The 17072-nt window shown below is 37.8% G+C and overlaps 1 protein-coding gene across 3 annotated transcripts in view; it reads right to left on the bottom strand.

The window, feature by feature from the left end:
• Positions 1 to 16547, bottom strand: part of LOC132103305 (serine/threonine-protein kinase Nek11-like) — a 47871-nt gene extending 31324 nt beyond the window's left edge. The window contains exons 1-2 of one of the 3 annotated variants that reach the window (XM_059508301.1): positions 16322 to 16547; positions 2745 to 2910 (exon numbers count right to left, since the gene is read on the bottom strand). In XM_059508301.1, the coding sequence (XP_059364284.1) occupies positions 2745 to 2910; positions 16322 to 16479 (324 nt within the window). In that variant the 5' untranslated portion in view covers positions 16480 to 16547. The remainder of the gene's footprint in view (positions 1 to 2744; positions 2911 to 16321) is intronic. The other 2 variants (XM_059508302.1, XM_059508300.1) reach the window with 2 other exon arrangements.
• Positions 16548 to 17072: the final 525 nt, after the last annotated feature.

Below are 17072 nucleotides of genomic sequence, written 5' to 3'. Positions count from 1 at the left end.
GTGTGTGCCTGTGGCTTCAGTCTCTTAGCATGGAGACATGACATTTATCCAAAGGAGTAGGTGGTAATGAGATCTGCAGTGAGTCATGTAGAGGAAATTTTTATTAATTTACAACAGTATATTTTTCTTGTGACTATATCAAAGGCACCATTTCCACAAATAATTGCATGGTGGTATGCCAGACAATTAGTGTACACATACACAGCCAGCTCCTTATCTGCACGCAATATGCTTTTATAGAGCATCCTGAATAGTCACAGACTATTAATTCAACTGCTGCATATTTGCTTTTTTTAAATCTGGCAGGCGTTGGAATAATTAAGGTTTTTTTGTTTGTTTGCTTTTTTTCTTTTCTTTTTTTTCACTGTGACATCATTTTCATGACAATTGAGGACATTTACCCCTCAAACCCTCAATACGGGGGAAAATCTCATTACTATTAGCATAATACAGTAATGAAAACTATCTGGTCTTAACAGTATTTAAAAAAAATGCATAGTAGAATAAATAAAATAAAATACAGACAGAAGATCAAAGATCAATGAGATCAATGAAAGAGAACACAACGAGGAGGAATAGAAGCTGGAAGCAGAGATATGCTTGCATTCCATTCATTGGATTTTCTTTATTCAGCTGCTGTAGATCAGAGCAAACCTTGCTTCATTGAGAACGAGACAATCACAAGATTAATAGTAGGGCTTATGGTGCATCCCATGTCTCTAGGAGAATGGAACTCAATGCAAAGGAGGGATCTCTCTTAATCTACATAGCAACTCGACATGACTTGCAGTAACCCAGAGCACAGAAAACATTCAAAACAGCATTAACATTCATGACATTTTTTTTTTATGTTTTTATACCAGCTGTTCTTCAACAGTTCGAAACGATGTGGAAACAGCTGATAAAATTCTTATGTGCTTCATTTTCTTCCATAGCTCTTCTGACCAAAAAGCTTCTTCACAAGTTACATAAGTTTTTAAACTTTATCTAATATACAACCCAGAAAAGGAAATTTCCCTCCAAATCCTTATTACTGTAAAAGTCTAGTTTCATAAAGAAGTTAACAAAAATGAAATTAGACTTTTCTCTTTCACAAATGTTGGACATTTGAAATTTAGCTCAGGTCAACACAGGTTCAAATTTTGTAACAAGTTTAATAAAGCTAATATTGTAATATAGATATGGTCTGACACATCAATTTAGTGCAGCGATTTGGACAAGAAAAGAAAATTGTCCTAAGGCAAACTATCTCCATAACATTCAAAGGGTAAGAAACTTGTAGCATCTCTGTTCAAAACTAAACAAACAAAAAACTTGGCTTTTGACACAAGACAGAAAGGCATGGAAACCTGTATTGCTACCCAGGAGACTTCACATAATTCTCAGTTATGTTTCATCTACTGTATCACCTTTCTCTCATTAAAACTTTATAAGCTGTAATCTCTGCTAACTGTTGTACGTGTGTTCACAAGAGAGTGGCATTCCAGCATAGGATGCAGGCATAATATAAGCTCCGGTCCAAAGTGATGACTGTGGAAGCTCATCATTTACACACATTTACAAGTTTTTACACACCTGTAAGAGTTTATGACCAAACAGTTGCTGGTAGCTACTGACTTCCATAGTAGGAAAAAAAACATGGAAGTCAATGGCTACCATCAACTATTTGGTCGCCAAAATTCTTCAAAATATCTTCTTTTTGTGTTCAACAGTAAAAATAAATTCATACAGGTTTGAAACAACATGAGTGTAAGTAAATGATGACAGAATCTTCATTTTTGGTTGAACTATCCCTTTATGATATCTTCTGAAACTCTAGACAAGACTTATTACTAGTATATATTTCAGTATCTTAAAAATCTGAGAAGCAGATAAAGCAAACGCCTTCATCTGCCCTCCATTTATTCTCAATGCTGTCTAGGACAAACAATCAGAGATCTCATTCCTGATTTTTCTTTACTGAATGTCCATAAAATTCCCTGAGAGTTACCTGCAGAACAAAGCAGCTCTGGGCAACATCCTGTGTGCCAAAGAAACAGATAAAGGAGATGTGCAACATGTAATAATCACTGACCAAACCTTCCAAAGCACAGGGCAAAGATGACACAAGACCTGTCTGACCTGCAGATATGTCTTAATAAGCAAGGAAAAGACGATACGTTGAAATGGTGAGATTGAGACAGAAGCTGTGGGGGAGATGAGCGCGACCTCTGAGTGATGTCAGGATGCTCTCAGCATCTCTGATCCATCGCTGAACAGTGTGAGTAGACTGTTTGAGAGCTGGTTACTGAATGGGGTTGGGAGCAAATACACCAAAAATTATGGCTAGGAATTCAACTAAACGGCATTTGCAATCAAATTTTACCTACTTTCCAATTACTTTTTGCATTGATGCATCATGCACAATAACATCAGAAGCGTGTACAAAGAATGCACAGTTAATAGTCAATTTTGATTTCATGTTGTCTTGAAAATTATCATCTGTACATTTTTCTAAAGCCCTTGGGGAAGGTACGTTCCTAAAGTAAATGAAATGAAATGTTCACTTTCATTTGGAATGACTCTGCAAATAGAATTCCCTCCCCAGAGTAATTCTTAAGGGCACAACAAGACATTTGCTCAAAATGTAACCACAATGGACCAACACAGTTTACCAAGACCAGATCATGTGACTTGCTTCAGGCTTATTATGACTAGAAGAGACCAAAAGAAGCCCAGCCAGGTGTTCCCAGAGGACAGTTTACCTCACAGTACTCAGTGATGATGCAGAAGGCGTCTCTCTCCAAGAAGCTGGTGAAGAACTTGAGGATGGCAGGATGGTTCAGCTGAGAGAGAAGCTGAGCCTCTTGAGTGGCATGGACCGTCTCATTGGGTTTCAGATCTCCAACAGGAATCTCCTTAAGCACCTTCCTGCACAATAAAGCACAGAGAGGGGGGTAAAAATATCTTAAGTTTAATTATTTTCTTGGAGCTACGAAGAGAAGCTTGTGGTTTCAATATCGCATGCAATACACACTAGCAAACATTTCCAAACTGTCAAACATTTGGAATAATTAAGATTATTATTATTATTTTTTAAAGGTCTCATGCTCCCCATCAAAATAAAGTAAATATTAATATTACTGAAATAGTATTAAAACTAGTGGTGGGCCGTTATCGGCGTTAACATGCTGCATTAACGTGAGACTCTTATCGGGGATAAAAAAAATATCGCCGTTAATCTATTCTCAAAGTTGGGTTGAGAGCTGGGTCTATACTAGGTGAGCTATGATGACTTTCACCTTGATATTTTAGGGCGGATGTATGCCTAACCAAATTGCACTGTAGGGGGCAAGAACGATTCTTTAAATCTGTGTGTATCCCTACTCAAACGTGACGTGCTAACATGGATGCAGCTGAAGCCGCCGGGGTTTGCTTCAGGGAAATTTTTTTAAAGAAGCTTCCTGATGGAAACCTCGACAAGGCTCATGCCTGTTTCACACATACTCTGTCTGCAGTATGTGGTGCTGAAGCAGCACGGACTCATACTCATTGTGCTTTCACACAGGACGTGTTTGCAGTCCGCTACTCAGTATGTGAATGATCGCTGCACTGCTGCAGACGCAACGCTCCTGGAACGCACTGACGGACCGCAACCGTGTGAATGCTGGAAATCCGTTAACATGGGTGCGTAAAAAAATACGAAATGCATACGCACTGCAGACGGAGTATGTGTGAAACTGGCGTAAGATTGTTTGCACCTTGTGCAATGTGGAATTCATTTACAGCTTTCTCAAGCACTTTGTGATGCATTTTGGAAACTGGAGATGAGCCCCTGGTCTATTTCACCACCTGGCTTGAGAAACCCGTTCTAAAAGACTTACTTTTAGTCATTATTTTATTTGGGTAGCACACATATTCTGAATGCCTTTGGCAGAATTCAACTGAGCCATTTTAATCTGGTTTAATCTAGATTAATTCCAAGATTACAGTGAGATTAATCTAGATTAAAAAAATTTATATATGCCCACCACTAATTAAAATGCAATTTCAATTCTCTGTATGTATGTACTGTACATGTGGAAGAATTGGCAATAAAACAGACTTGACTAAAATTTTAAATAACTTTTGTCTATTTTATTATATTACATAATGTCATTTATTCCTGAGATGGCAAAGATGAATTTCCAGCAGCCATCACTTTAGTCTTTGTGTCACGTTAAATCATTCAAATGGATGAATTTGATTAATTTAGTGTTCAATTATTATCGAATGAATAATGATTCTTGTTATTATAATTGTTAAAAAGTGTTTGCTTTTTAATATTCTTGTGGAAACCATGATACCATTTTTCCAGGATTCTTTTATGAATAGAACGTTAAACAGCAATGAGCAACATTTATATGAAATATAAATATTTTGTAATATTGCAATAAACTTTATAAAGCTATTAACATTCTTTTTGATCAATACATCTTTGCTGAATTATCAGAATCAGAATCAGAATGAGCTTTATTGCCAGGTATGTTCACACATACGAGGAATTTGTTTTCGTGACAGAGCTCCGCAGTGCAACATAACAGCGACAGAACAAAAAACACAATAAGGAATAAAAAATACAAAAAAATACAAATAGGTGGGTAAGGATTGACAATATACAAATTGACAATGTATGGCAGGTATATTAAAAAGAGCATTTATGTATGTACATGTATATTATGTGGAAAAATTGGAACTGTACGCTAAGTATGTGTGTTTGTCAGGGAAGTCGTGGCCTAATGGTTAGAGAGTCGGACTCCCAATCGAAAGGTTGTGAGTTCGAGTCCCGGGCCGGCAGGAATTGTGGGTGGGGGGAGTGCATGTACAGTTCTCTCTCCACCCTCAATACCACGACTTAGGTGCCCTTGAGCAAGGCATCGAACCCCCAACTGCTCCCCGGGCGCCGCAGCATAAATGGCTGCCCACTGCTCCGGGTATGTGCTCACAGTGTGTGTGTGTGTTCACTGCTCTGTGTGTGTGCATTTCGGATGGGTTAAATGCAGAGCACAAATTCTGAGTATGGGTCACCATACTTGGCTGAATGTCACTTCACTCACTCACTTGGATAAATAAGTGTATGTGTATATAAATATAAATATAAGTAGTATAGTGTGTTCCATGTATGTACATGTATATTATGTGCAAAAGATTTGTATGATAGAAGTATGTGTGTTGGATAAAAAGTGTAGTGTATATAAATATAAATAGTGTAGTGTGTCCCACAGTTATTATCAGCTGTTCATAAGATGGATTGCCTGAGGGAAGAAACTGTTCCTGTGTCTGGTCGTTCTGGTGCTCAGTGCTCTGTAGCGTCGACCAGATGGCAACAGTTCAAAGAGGGAGTGTGCTGGATGTGAGGGGTCCAGAGTGATTTTAACAGCCCTTTTGCTCACTCTGGATAAGTACAGTTCTTGAATAGATGGGAGGGTTGTACCGATAATTCGCTCAGCAGTCCGGACTACCCTCTGTAGTCTTCTGAGGTCCGATTTAAAGTATTAATTTAAATTTTTAATCACTTACACCAAACTTTTTAATGTTAGTGTATCATGGGTTCCACAAAATATTAAGCAGCAAAAACTTTTTAAACATAATAATAAGAAATGTTTCTTGATCACCAAATCAGCATATAAAAAATGATTTCTGAAGGATCATGTGACACTGAAGACTGGAGTAATGGCTGCTGAAAATTCAGCTTTGCAACCACAGAAATACATTACATAAAAATAAAATAAAAATAAAATTTACTCTGAAAGTGATTTAAGGGATATTGTGTCTCTGTGCCTTTATCATTATAACTGTGGTGTGGTGTGATCAATTTTAGAACTATATCTTTATCATTATCTTTATAGTTATCATCCTTGGAGTGAACAAGCCTTTAGGCTGTGGGTTTTGCTCTCAAGAGCTCTCAGTTTCCTACTTCCCGAGCCCCAGATGCACTTTTTATATAAGCGTTGCATCTCTCAATTACCAGCTGGCCCCAAAAATGTAATTTAGGGAAGAACAGATTGTTTTCCCTGACCTTTTCCAGTTTGAAGGGATCGGGAAGCCAGGACCACAAGGTAAATTCAGTCTCTCATTAGCTCACAAATTATGGAGGGTCACTGAAATTATTCATCTTAAAGTGTTAAAATGAAGGGATGGACATATCCATTGACAGAAAGTTGCCTTGGTCTTTTTTACCTTGAGCAGTGTGAAGGAAGAAATGAATCAGCCACCCATTTCAGATGAAAGACACAAGACTGATTTAAAATCAGAGAAAATCCATCTGAATAAAAGCAATAAGCATAAATTATCATGCGTTTATTAAATTATAAGAATTGATGGTCTTGAATAATGCAGAGCTTGTGATCATTAGCCATTTTTAAAAACGAAGAATGATTTTTGAAAGAATGATAATTGGAGAGAAACTCTGTGGAGAATTATTTTTTACTCCAGACGGCAGCGAAATATGATCGCCACGACTGCTGATCAAACTTTATGCACATCATAATTCAAGTTAAATGGACAAATAAGGAATTCTCAGAGTGGCTAATTTAATCCCATCGGCTTTTAGAGAGAAGAAAAATGCAAATGAGCATTTAACACAAAGCAGTGACCTTATTTCCAGACCTTAAGGGAGTTAATCAAATACCACCAACAGAGAGGAAAGCACTGCATCTGCCTCCTGCTTTTGGTGTAAATTGGTTCTCAGGTTGTTGAAGGAGGACTCATTTTCCTCTCCTCTCTTTACTCCTACATTCTGTTCTTTCCTCTTCCTACTTGAAAATCATTACAGCAAAGGGAACAGGGGGGTAAAGTGCACTTCAGTAGCTGAATGCTGGCCTTAGATAGCTCTCATTCGTCATGTTTTCCTGGAAGCTGAGAAACGGGCCTAATAGTTAATGTGTTTTTAAAGATGCAGGAAGCAACTACTTAATAGAGTAGCTCATTCAGAACAAAACATTTTGGCAGCTCAGGTCATTCCAAACTCATATGACTTGAAATACGGGGAATGGAGCTTTTAAGAACTAAAAGTACAAATGCAAAAGTATCATAAGATTAATAAAAGTCATATACTGTATGTGATTAGTGTGCTATATTCTGTGCTAGAAAGGTGCAGTCACATTTGCAAAATTATGCACAGAAAAGGTTTATTGACAATAGTGAAGCAATGTATTAAGCTTACACAGAAGTCACTTTTAAACCAAAAAGCTTTCTGTTGGTGCATAATGTGACTAACTTGAACATGAGTGAAATCAGGTATGGAACTGGTTTCAAGAAACTCCCAAACACACGGTTTCCTATTTGAAATGACTAGATTTAATCCGTGAAATTTCATTTTTTGTTTTGCCAATATGCCATTATTAAAGCTTGAGCTGAAAGCAGAAACATTAAGAGCACTAAAAGCATTGCACTCTCCTAAAGAAAAATCATATACCAAAAGCGTACTCATCATACCAAATGAAATGATATGAAAATGAGTAAATGACGGCAGACTTTTCATTTTTTTGTTGAACCATCCTGTTAACCTTTTCAACAGAACGTTTTGTGCACATAATGCCTCAAAATACCACTACACCCCCAGGGAAATAAGGCAAGATTTCTTTATCATGCTGTGAGATGCCATATCTCTCTAGAGACAACTACAACTAATGCTTAACATAAAGTTAAATGTTCAAGCATAACTGACGGACAACACTAGGTATACTACTAATACTAATACCGCTTCTCAATATCATTAACTCGTCGTTATCTTTAGGTCACGTCCCAAAACCATTCAAGCTGGCGGTTATCAAGCCTCTTATTAAGAAACCAAAACTAGATCCTAGTGTACTGGCAAATTATAGGCCTATTTCAAATCTTCCATTTATGTCTAAAATTTTAGAAAAAGTTGTGTCTGCTCAATTGAGCACCTTCCTGCATAAAAATGATCTGTATGAAGAATTTCAGTCAGGTTTTAGGCCCCACCATAGCACAGAAACTGCACTTGTTAAAATTACAAATGACCTGCTTCTTGCGTCAGATCAAGGCTGCATCTCATTTCTAGTCTTACTTGATCTTAGTGCTGCGTTCGACACCATAGATCATGACATACTCATAGATCGATTACAAAACTATACAGGTATTCAAGGGCAGGCTCTAAGATGGTTTAGATCCTACCTGTCCGATCGCTACCATTTTGTTTACTTAAATGGGGTGTCATCTCATTTATCATCAGTAAAATATGGAGTGCCACAAGGATCCGTCCTAGGTCCCCTTCTATTTTCAATATACATGTTGCCCCTTGGTAATATTATTAGAAAATACGGAATAAGCTTCCACTGTTATGCTGATGATACTCAGATATATATTTCAACGAGACCAGATGAAACTTCCCAATTATCTAAGCTAACAGAGTGTGTTAAAAATGTAAAAGATTGGATGACAAATAATTTTCTCCAATTAAATTCGGATAAGACAGAGATATTAATTATTGGACCAAAAAACACCACACAGAATCTTGTAGATTACAATCTGCAACTAGACGGATGTACTGTTACTTCCTCTACAGTCAGAAATCTGGGTGTTATATTAGACAGCAATTTGTCTTTTGAAAATCATATTTCCAATGTTACAAAAACTGCATTCTTCCATCTTAGAAACATTGCCAAGCTACGAAACATGTTATCTGTTTCTGATGCAGAAAAGCTAGTTCATGCTTTCATGACCTCTAGACTAGACTATTGTAATGCACTTCTAGGTGGTTGTCCTGCTTCGTCAATAAACAAGCTACAGGTAGTCCAAAATGCAGCAGCTAGAGTCCTTACCAGGTCAAGAAAATATGATCATATTACCCCAATTTTACAGTCTCTGCACTGGCTACCTATTAAGTTCCGTATCTGTTACAAATTATCATTACTTACCTATAAGGCCCTAAATGGTTTAGCTCCTGCGTACCTAACTAGCCTTCTACCACGCTACAACCCATCACGCACCCTAAGGTCACAAAACGCTGGACTTTTGGTAGTTCCTAGGATAGCAAAGTCCACTAAAGGAGGTAGAGCTTTTTCACATTTGGCTCCCAAACTCTGGAATAGCCTTCCTGATAATGTTCGGGGTTCAGACACACTCTCTCTGTTTAAATCTAGATTAAAAACGCATCTCTTTCGCCAAGCATTCGAATAATGTATCTCTTAAATTGTGAGTGTAGTTGCATCTGCATTTTTATTCTTTAGCTTGGGTTAAACTAATTTTACTTTGTTGGATCAGCAGCTATGCTAATGATGTCTCTATCTTGTTTCTATGTTTTGCCACGGGATGTAACTAGGATTTACACAAGCTCCAGTCTGGATCCAGAACACCTGAGAAGAGATGATGCTGACCCTCAGAGGACCTCAGATGATGCTAACCTTGAATCAACAAACAGAACTAACAATTATTGCTACATGTGTGACTGCATCATATAATTACTATTAATTAATAATATTGATAGTTCATCATCTAGCTGACTACGTCTTGTATTTTATTTTATTTTTCTAAAATCCTGTCAAACGTGCACAAACTACTAGCTACTACTAATTATTGTAGAAACATAATTTTCTGTAAAGTTGCTTTGTAACGATTTGTATTGTAAAAAGCGCTATACAAATAAACTTGAATTGAATTGAATACTACGTGTGGCCTATTCATATTGCCCATTTCTTCTGAAAACCAAATATACTAAACTAAACAAAATTTTTACATGTTTTAAAATTATACTCGAACCTGTTTCAGTTACCAGTCCAGAAACCCCTAACAACCTAATACCCCTAACAAACAAAATGTCCAACATGATTGTGACGAGTGGGGCGGGGCCGAGGGACATGATTGGGGACATGATTGTGACGAGGGGCTCGAGGCGGTGGGCTGGAGTGAGTTGCCGGGGACGGCGAGCTCGCTGTCGGCCGCCCGTGATGTGGAGGGGCGGCTGCCGTTCGCCAGGGGGCCGGAGCCTACTGCCATCCACCGGAATGGGGAGGAGCAGGGAATGGGGGACTCCTGCCAGCTGCCCAAAACCAGAAGAGCCATCGCCGTCCACTGGGCGGTGGAGGAGTGTCGTGCCGTCTGCCGAGGGCCGTCCAGTGCCACCGCCAGGCACCGCGAAGGAGATCACCCAGCCGGTGGAGGGCCGAGCAGCAGTGCGTCTGGGAACCGGATTTTTTTTTTTTTCTCCCCTCTCTCGCTCCTCCTTCCATCTCCTTTTCTCTCACCTCGTCTGTCCTACCCCCAGGTTCCCGCAGGTCATCGTGAGCGGTCCCCTCGGAGGGGTGGAGGGGGGGGGGGGGGGTTGTAGAGCACAGTCTCGGGAGTACCCCCGGCCTGCGAGGGGCGATGGGGGTATGTGACGAGTGGCGCGGGGCCGAGGGGCGTGGGAACAGGAACGAGGCCGGTGGAGTGATTGGAGATGAGCGACACCTGCGACACTCGCTGGTCTCGAGTCCCACGGAGGAGATGGAGCGATATAAAACCGGAGCGACGACAGTGACGGACGAGAGAGGACCAGGCCTGGGTTTTAGTTTGTGTTTTGCTTTTTATTTGTGCGCAACAGTCGTCCGCGAGGGGCTGTTGCGCTGTTTTGTGTTTATTTTGATCATTAAAGTTTCATTTGATTTTCCGCCGGTTCCCGCCTCCTTCTTCCCAATGATTAGGAAGGTTTATCATTACAATGATGTTGCAACTCCGATAACAAACAATGATTTTAATGGCACCCACACTAGGCCACACCACAACATAGACTTACTTGAATGGTGAGACACACAGAGAATCATTAGGTAAAAAGTATGACAGGTTGGTCTAATTTCAAAAATCTAATTTCATCTTCCTGGCCATTTCCTTTCATGTCTCATTAGAGATAACATACCTTTTTAATGCATTATGTCTCAAGACTAATCTAATGAACAGTTGAGTTGATGGAAAGTCGTTTACACTGTACTATGGATACACATTTGAGGTTTCTACCTGAAACAACAAATTATTATGATCATCCATAAAGCTGTTACATGTTTGTGTTTATCCACTAAATTTTAAGCAAATGATAAACTAAACTCAGTTCACACTGTACAGTTTTTATATGATGATAATGTCAGTTATTTGGCACTAAACAGCTTTGCTTAAAAACATTTTCATGAGCATTTAATATGAGGCAGTGGTATTTAGCTGTGACTATATTTACAAAATGACCTCTCATTCCTTGTACTGCTTTTGTATATTTATATGAATATATTGTATGATACATGAAAATTCATTTAGTCTAATCTTGTTATTCTAAACATCCACTAATCAATATTCGCTAGTCTGTTAGATGATGACCAATAGATGTCAAAGCAGACATCTCTATATTCATTTCTTTTCCAGGATTCTGTAATACAGAATTTAACCCCTTACTCTGTAGTTTAAAAATGTGTCAAAGACAGATATGGGTCACTTAAAATTGATTCTTAATATTAATTTTATTTTGAAGTATGTTAAATACAGGTATCTACAAGACTGTTTCTTTTAAATATGTGGTTTCAATTTCAGCCTCAACATATTGCTTCGCATTACATGTTTATGTAGATTTTTGGCATTTTATGTGTGGAAGAATGTAAAGAAAAGCTCAGCTAGACCTCTTCTGATAGAAAATGGTATATCATCAGAAAAAAAGAGAACATAAATCACTGAAATTTCCTGTGGTGAATAATTGAACATGCATTCATGTCCCATTTCTTAGTCTCTCTCTGGAGGCGTAGAGGCAATTTAAGATCTATTTTAAGGATATTGGAAAGCTGAGCAAATAACCAACCACAATCCTTTGCAATTTTAACCTGCATGGTTCCTTATTCTATTTTAACCGCCAGATCAGAGGAAACACGTTTGAATATACAGTAAATCACAGGGCTCTGTTGATCAACCCCTGCTCATTTTCAAAGTCTACATCCTTTAAATTAAAACAACCAAAGCCTTGGCCTAAATTAAACTGTCACCGCTTATCTGTGATGAGGTTTTGCAAAAAATAATTGCATCATCTTAGAACATCACATACACAATTATACCAATCTATATCATAAATGTGGCAAACATTTTTCTCTTTTTGAGGTGTTGTTAAGTCCGGATGACACTAAAAGGCACCATCACGAATACTATGATATGTAATATAAAAAATATATGGAGAGGAAATTCTCAAGATACATGAACCAGGTCAGTGAATGAACCAGTTTAAAGGTCTGGAATCAAACAGATGTATCAGCATAGACCAAGAAAGCCCCAAATCTGTCATGCAGTGGCGTGCAAGGAGAGTATAGCGTGCCTAAGAGAGAGAGCTATCAGGAGGTGGAGAAAGACCAGCCTGTACGAGAGTCTGGGCACCTGAAACAAATTGGGAGATTTCTGGTTGACCTGGACCCAATTGGGAGGTTGCATAATTGAGAGCTGGATCATGAGAGGAGCGGAAATAAGCACTGCTGCCAGGAGTCTCCAGGGAATCTTGTCTGACAGGCAAATCCACAGAGGACAAGTTGAAAGTGGGCTAGCAGGGCTGAAGAGAGAAACATTCCCCTCCTTGAGTGAGATTAGCCACCTCTGGCCGCTGAGAGGAGAATAAACTAATTATATTTATAATGCTTCAGATCCGGTTTTGTTGTAAGTGAGTGCCACATTGGAGACAACTGTTCCTCATTTAAAATGAAAATAGTACATGAGGGGTCAAGAGGTCAAGAGATGAAATCAGCAGTCACAAACAAGATAACAAACCATTTGTTTACACCATTCAAAATCTCATTTCAGATTAAAATCACAGTGCACCAAAAATTTACATTTTGTCATCGTTTACTAATACTCCTCTTTCAATGAGAGTTCATGAGAGATGTCTGCTTGGAGACAAAATGATATGTTTGAATCAAAACTTTTTAATGAACTGATTTATCTAGTACCAAAATTTCTGAATGATTAGTTCATTAATCAGACTGAATTCAACTTCAATCAACAAATGTTTGTCACTCAAAGGAACTGAACGAGTTATATATAAAAATATCCATTCATTGTAACTGAACGGAAAAGTGTGAAAAATAAAAACTGAAGCATATGACAGAATGACTATTTTTGGATTTTTATTCCTTTTGATACATTATATATTGGGATACCTTAACCAGGACAAGGTGGTAAAATGACAAGTTTGCTATTATAATCACATTTCCCATATGTAGATTTATTTAGAAGACAACACTGCTTGGAAATCTTTTGTGCCCACAGTGGTCCTTTTGGCACATTTGTGAGACTGTTAATGAACAGCAGAGCAGATGATGGGCTGCTCTCCTCTGCTCACATTCATTTTCTAAACAGAGATGTTGTTCGCGTAAAGGTCACACTTCTCGAAATGGCTCCCTATCTGGATAAAATACAGATTGTGTCACACTGAATATATATTCAAAAGCCATTATATGGTTCATATAATTTTATTTCTTCTATAAACAAAAATTAAGATGTTCAGCGGGATGTCTGAGCTGCTCTTTTATCATACAAGAAAAGTAGATGGTGATTTATATTCTCATGCTCCAAAAAGGACAAAATAAGCATCATAAAACAGTCCTATAATGCAAGTCTCTAGTACACGAATTTATAGTGATAAATGAGATGTGGAAATAAACCAGAGGTAAGCAATATGCAAGTGTAAAATCATCTGTCTTAAAATGTTTTACAAGGGTCCTCAAAAGTAGATAAAGGCACCATTATTAACAATCACAACCAAGCAATAAGCACAGCTCTAAAAACGTACAATCAGCCTGTATATACAAATTCCAGCCCAACTATAAAGAATTCAAGCGAAAGCTGAAGCAGTGGCTTTTTGGAAAGACCTGCTATGGGACCCACAGGGTGTGAGCCCTACGGTTGGGGCGAATCCTGAATAGAAATTAATTTGTCTGGGCTAATAAAGCCCAGTGAGAAGCCAGCTGGAGGAAAGGTGTACGGCAGTCTCAATTCACAGCACCCAGCACTGACATTTGGTTCTCACAAAGAAACAAAGGAGTTCACAGCACTTTAAGAGCCACTGAGGCAGTAGCACAAAACACACACCCAGCAGGATTTTAAGGCTGAGAGAAGACTAAGGAAGAAGAAATGGTGTATAAGTGTGCTTTGGAGAGAAAGGAACAGGAAGTGCGGTGGTATCCTGAAGGTGGGCATTCAGGTTTGGTGTCAGCACTCTGCATGTGACAGGTCAGAGTCTGGCAAACAGCTGAGATGGGCTAACAAGCAGAAAGCTCAGGGCTAAAGGAACAGTAACCTGTAGCGTGACATCACTCGCCTGTGGGCAGCTAAAGTGTGGACCTCTTCCTAATTCGTCTTCATTTCCACCAGCATCTCCAGTTTCAGTTCCAGCTCGTCTGATGTGAGTTTAACAGTGTGTTGACAAATAACAACATTGTAACTGGCTCTTCTCCAGGCAGTTTGCTTGTGTATTTGAATCCAATTATAAACCCACAGACCAAAAATCATAGAAATCAATATGTGAAGACAATAAGATTGCAGAAAAATACACTGGCTCAAGACAGAGCTCTACTGTTTAAGATCTATAATACACATATAAAACTATCCATAAGAAATCCCATTCTACTTAATGGTAGTTGCTAAAATGGCCCACCAAATTGAATTTTACTCTATTACTTACACAAAACTATACGACTTCTCAAGACTTAAAATACAGAATTGTCATATGTTATGACATTTTTATAGTGCTTTGCATTCCTGTTCATTTGAATTGCATGGACAAGAGTGCCTACTTTGCCTTTTGAGCTCTACTGAAAGAACAAAATATTAATGGTAAGGAACGATATGAGGATGAGTAAATAATTACGGTTAGTTTCATTTTTTTTCCGCTGGACTTTTACTTCAAAAAAATATCATGGTTCATTTGACAAAACTATTGAAAAAATAATCATTTCATAAATTTCATAGTTTTTATTTTTATATATTAAATTGAGCAAAAGTGACAGAAAAGACATTTACAAAATCTTTGTTACAAAGGTTTTCTATTTCAAATAAATGCTGTTGTTTTTAGCTGTATATTCATCAAAGAATCCTGGAAATGTGTCACAGCTTCTACAAAAATATTAACTGTTTTCAGCATTGAATAATTTTTTTAAGGACCATGTGACACTGAAGACTGCAGTAAATGCTGCAGAAAATTCAGCGTTGTCATCACAGGAATAAAGGGTTATTAAAATAAAAATAATAAAATTAATTAACTGTAAAAAATATTTCAAAATATTACTGCTTTTACTGTTTTTGGTCAAATAAATATAACCACGCATAAGACACGGCTTTCAAAAAATTCAAAAAAATATGTTGAATGTTGACATGAACTGTAAATATGGCTCTCTAATGAAAGCATAATAGAGAGTTTGATCTTACGCCATTTGTGATCCTAAGGAATAACAGATAGGTTGATAGTAACATGCAGGGTTCCTCAACTATCTCTAAGGAAAATAATACAGACTGGTTACTAGTTACAAAGACCAATGCTGCTCCCAAGTGGCTGGAGAAAGTAGTTAATTTGGAAGGGGGAGAAAATAAATTCAATATTGCCAGAATTTGAATAATTTCAACAAAAACTAAATGTGCACTAGAATATTTCCTCACCTGCAGAAGATGCATCTGAAATCATCATTACCACTCAATAAATCCTACACAGAAAAAAATATACTAGTAAAATTAACTAGTAATTTAATAATATCTGCAAATCTGAGACTATTTAAAAACAAAATAATGATGCTATCACATTGACTTTTTAATTGGACATTCTATGCATAATCGTAAGACTCACTGTAAGCTTCAAAGCTTATATTTTCAAAAGAAGACCAACAGACTTATACAGTATAGGCATATAATTAGGCCATGTGCACATGTGTCTGTGTGTGTGTGTGTGTGTGTGTGTGTGTGTGTGTGTGTGTGTGTGTGTGTGTGTGCTTATGATGGGGGTTGTGAATGTGGTTATTGGAAGGTTGCACAAGTACTGTACATGCAGTCTTTTCTCAGTCTTTTCTCAGTTCTTCAAACGCCTCGGAAACTGATACAATCTGTGATATTTTTTCACTTCAGTTAAGAGATATTCTAATTTATGACAGTTTGTAATAGCATATTCTTTCTTAACCCATCAATTACCCTGCCTTGACTAATTTTATAACACTAAATGCATGGTGACCACTAGCGTGGAGACATCTCTACTAAACTTAACAGGGTTAAATGAAGTCGTCTGAGCAGGTCCTCTGGAAGCAGACTGCATGGGAATCACTGTTGTAAAGAACATTGATGGTGTCATATTTAAAGGACTTACAGTTTCTCCGCTGCTACTGTCTTTGTATCTTGAACGAGGTAAACAGTGGCGAAGCTGCCCTTCCCGAGTCTCTGCTGGATGAGGTATCTGTTAGCTATCAGACTGCTCTGCTCAGGATGGTATTGTGCTTGGCCTGGACGCTCACGAAATCTGGACATCTTTCAGTCAGGAACCAGAGCAGCCGACTACAAAGAGAAAATGTCAACAGATGCTCTCTTCTGACCTTAATTCTTTTTCTTTTAGTTATTTGTTTTGTGTTTTGGTATTTTAAGTTCCTGAATTGAAAACTAAAATTATATGCAACATAAACATTATTTTGAAATTGACTTAGGCTACAAGAATAATTTATCACAACTCTTTCAGTTCAGTTAGAATATTTAGCGATGCGTAATAAATGAGGTCATTAAATTACAAATTACTTAATGTGCTCGATTTGTTTTATATAAAAAAGTATTGCAGTTGAAGATAGATGTTTTTAACCTCACCTGTCGTCGGAAGTTCGTTCGAACACAAGCGCTCAACTTCCGTGTGTTAAGTGGTTGTCATGGGAACAGTGCAGTGGAATGTTTCTCCTTTAGATGACGCTAATGTGCAGCGTTGACTGTCAACCAAGTACAGTTTTACCTTTATGGATATGAATCTTGATCATTTATTAAATTAAATAATGGGATCACGTAGGCTTAAACAGAAAATAATAATAATAATAATAATAAGCTTTATTATGCTTATTTGTTCTAAAACAATAGTTGCA

This window comes from Carassius carassius, chromosome 24 (genome assembly GCF_963082965.1).
Source record: "Carassius carassius chromosome 24, fCarCar2.1, whole genome shotgun sequence".
Taxonomy (NCBI): domain Eukaryota; kingdom Metazoa; phylum Chordata; class Actinopteri; order Cypriniformes; family Cyprinidae; genus Carassius; species Carassius carassius.
This window is presented reverse-complemented; position numbering and strand designations above follow the sequence as displayed.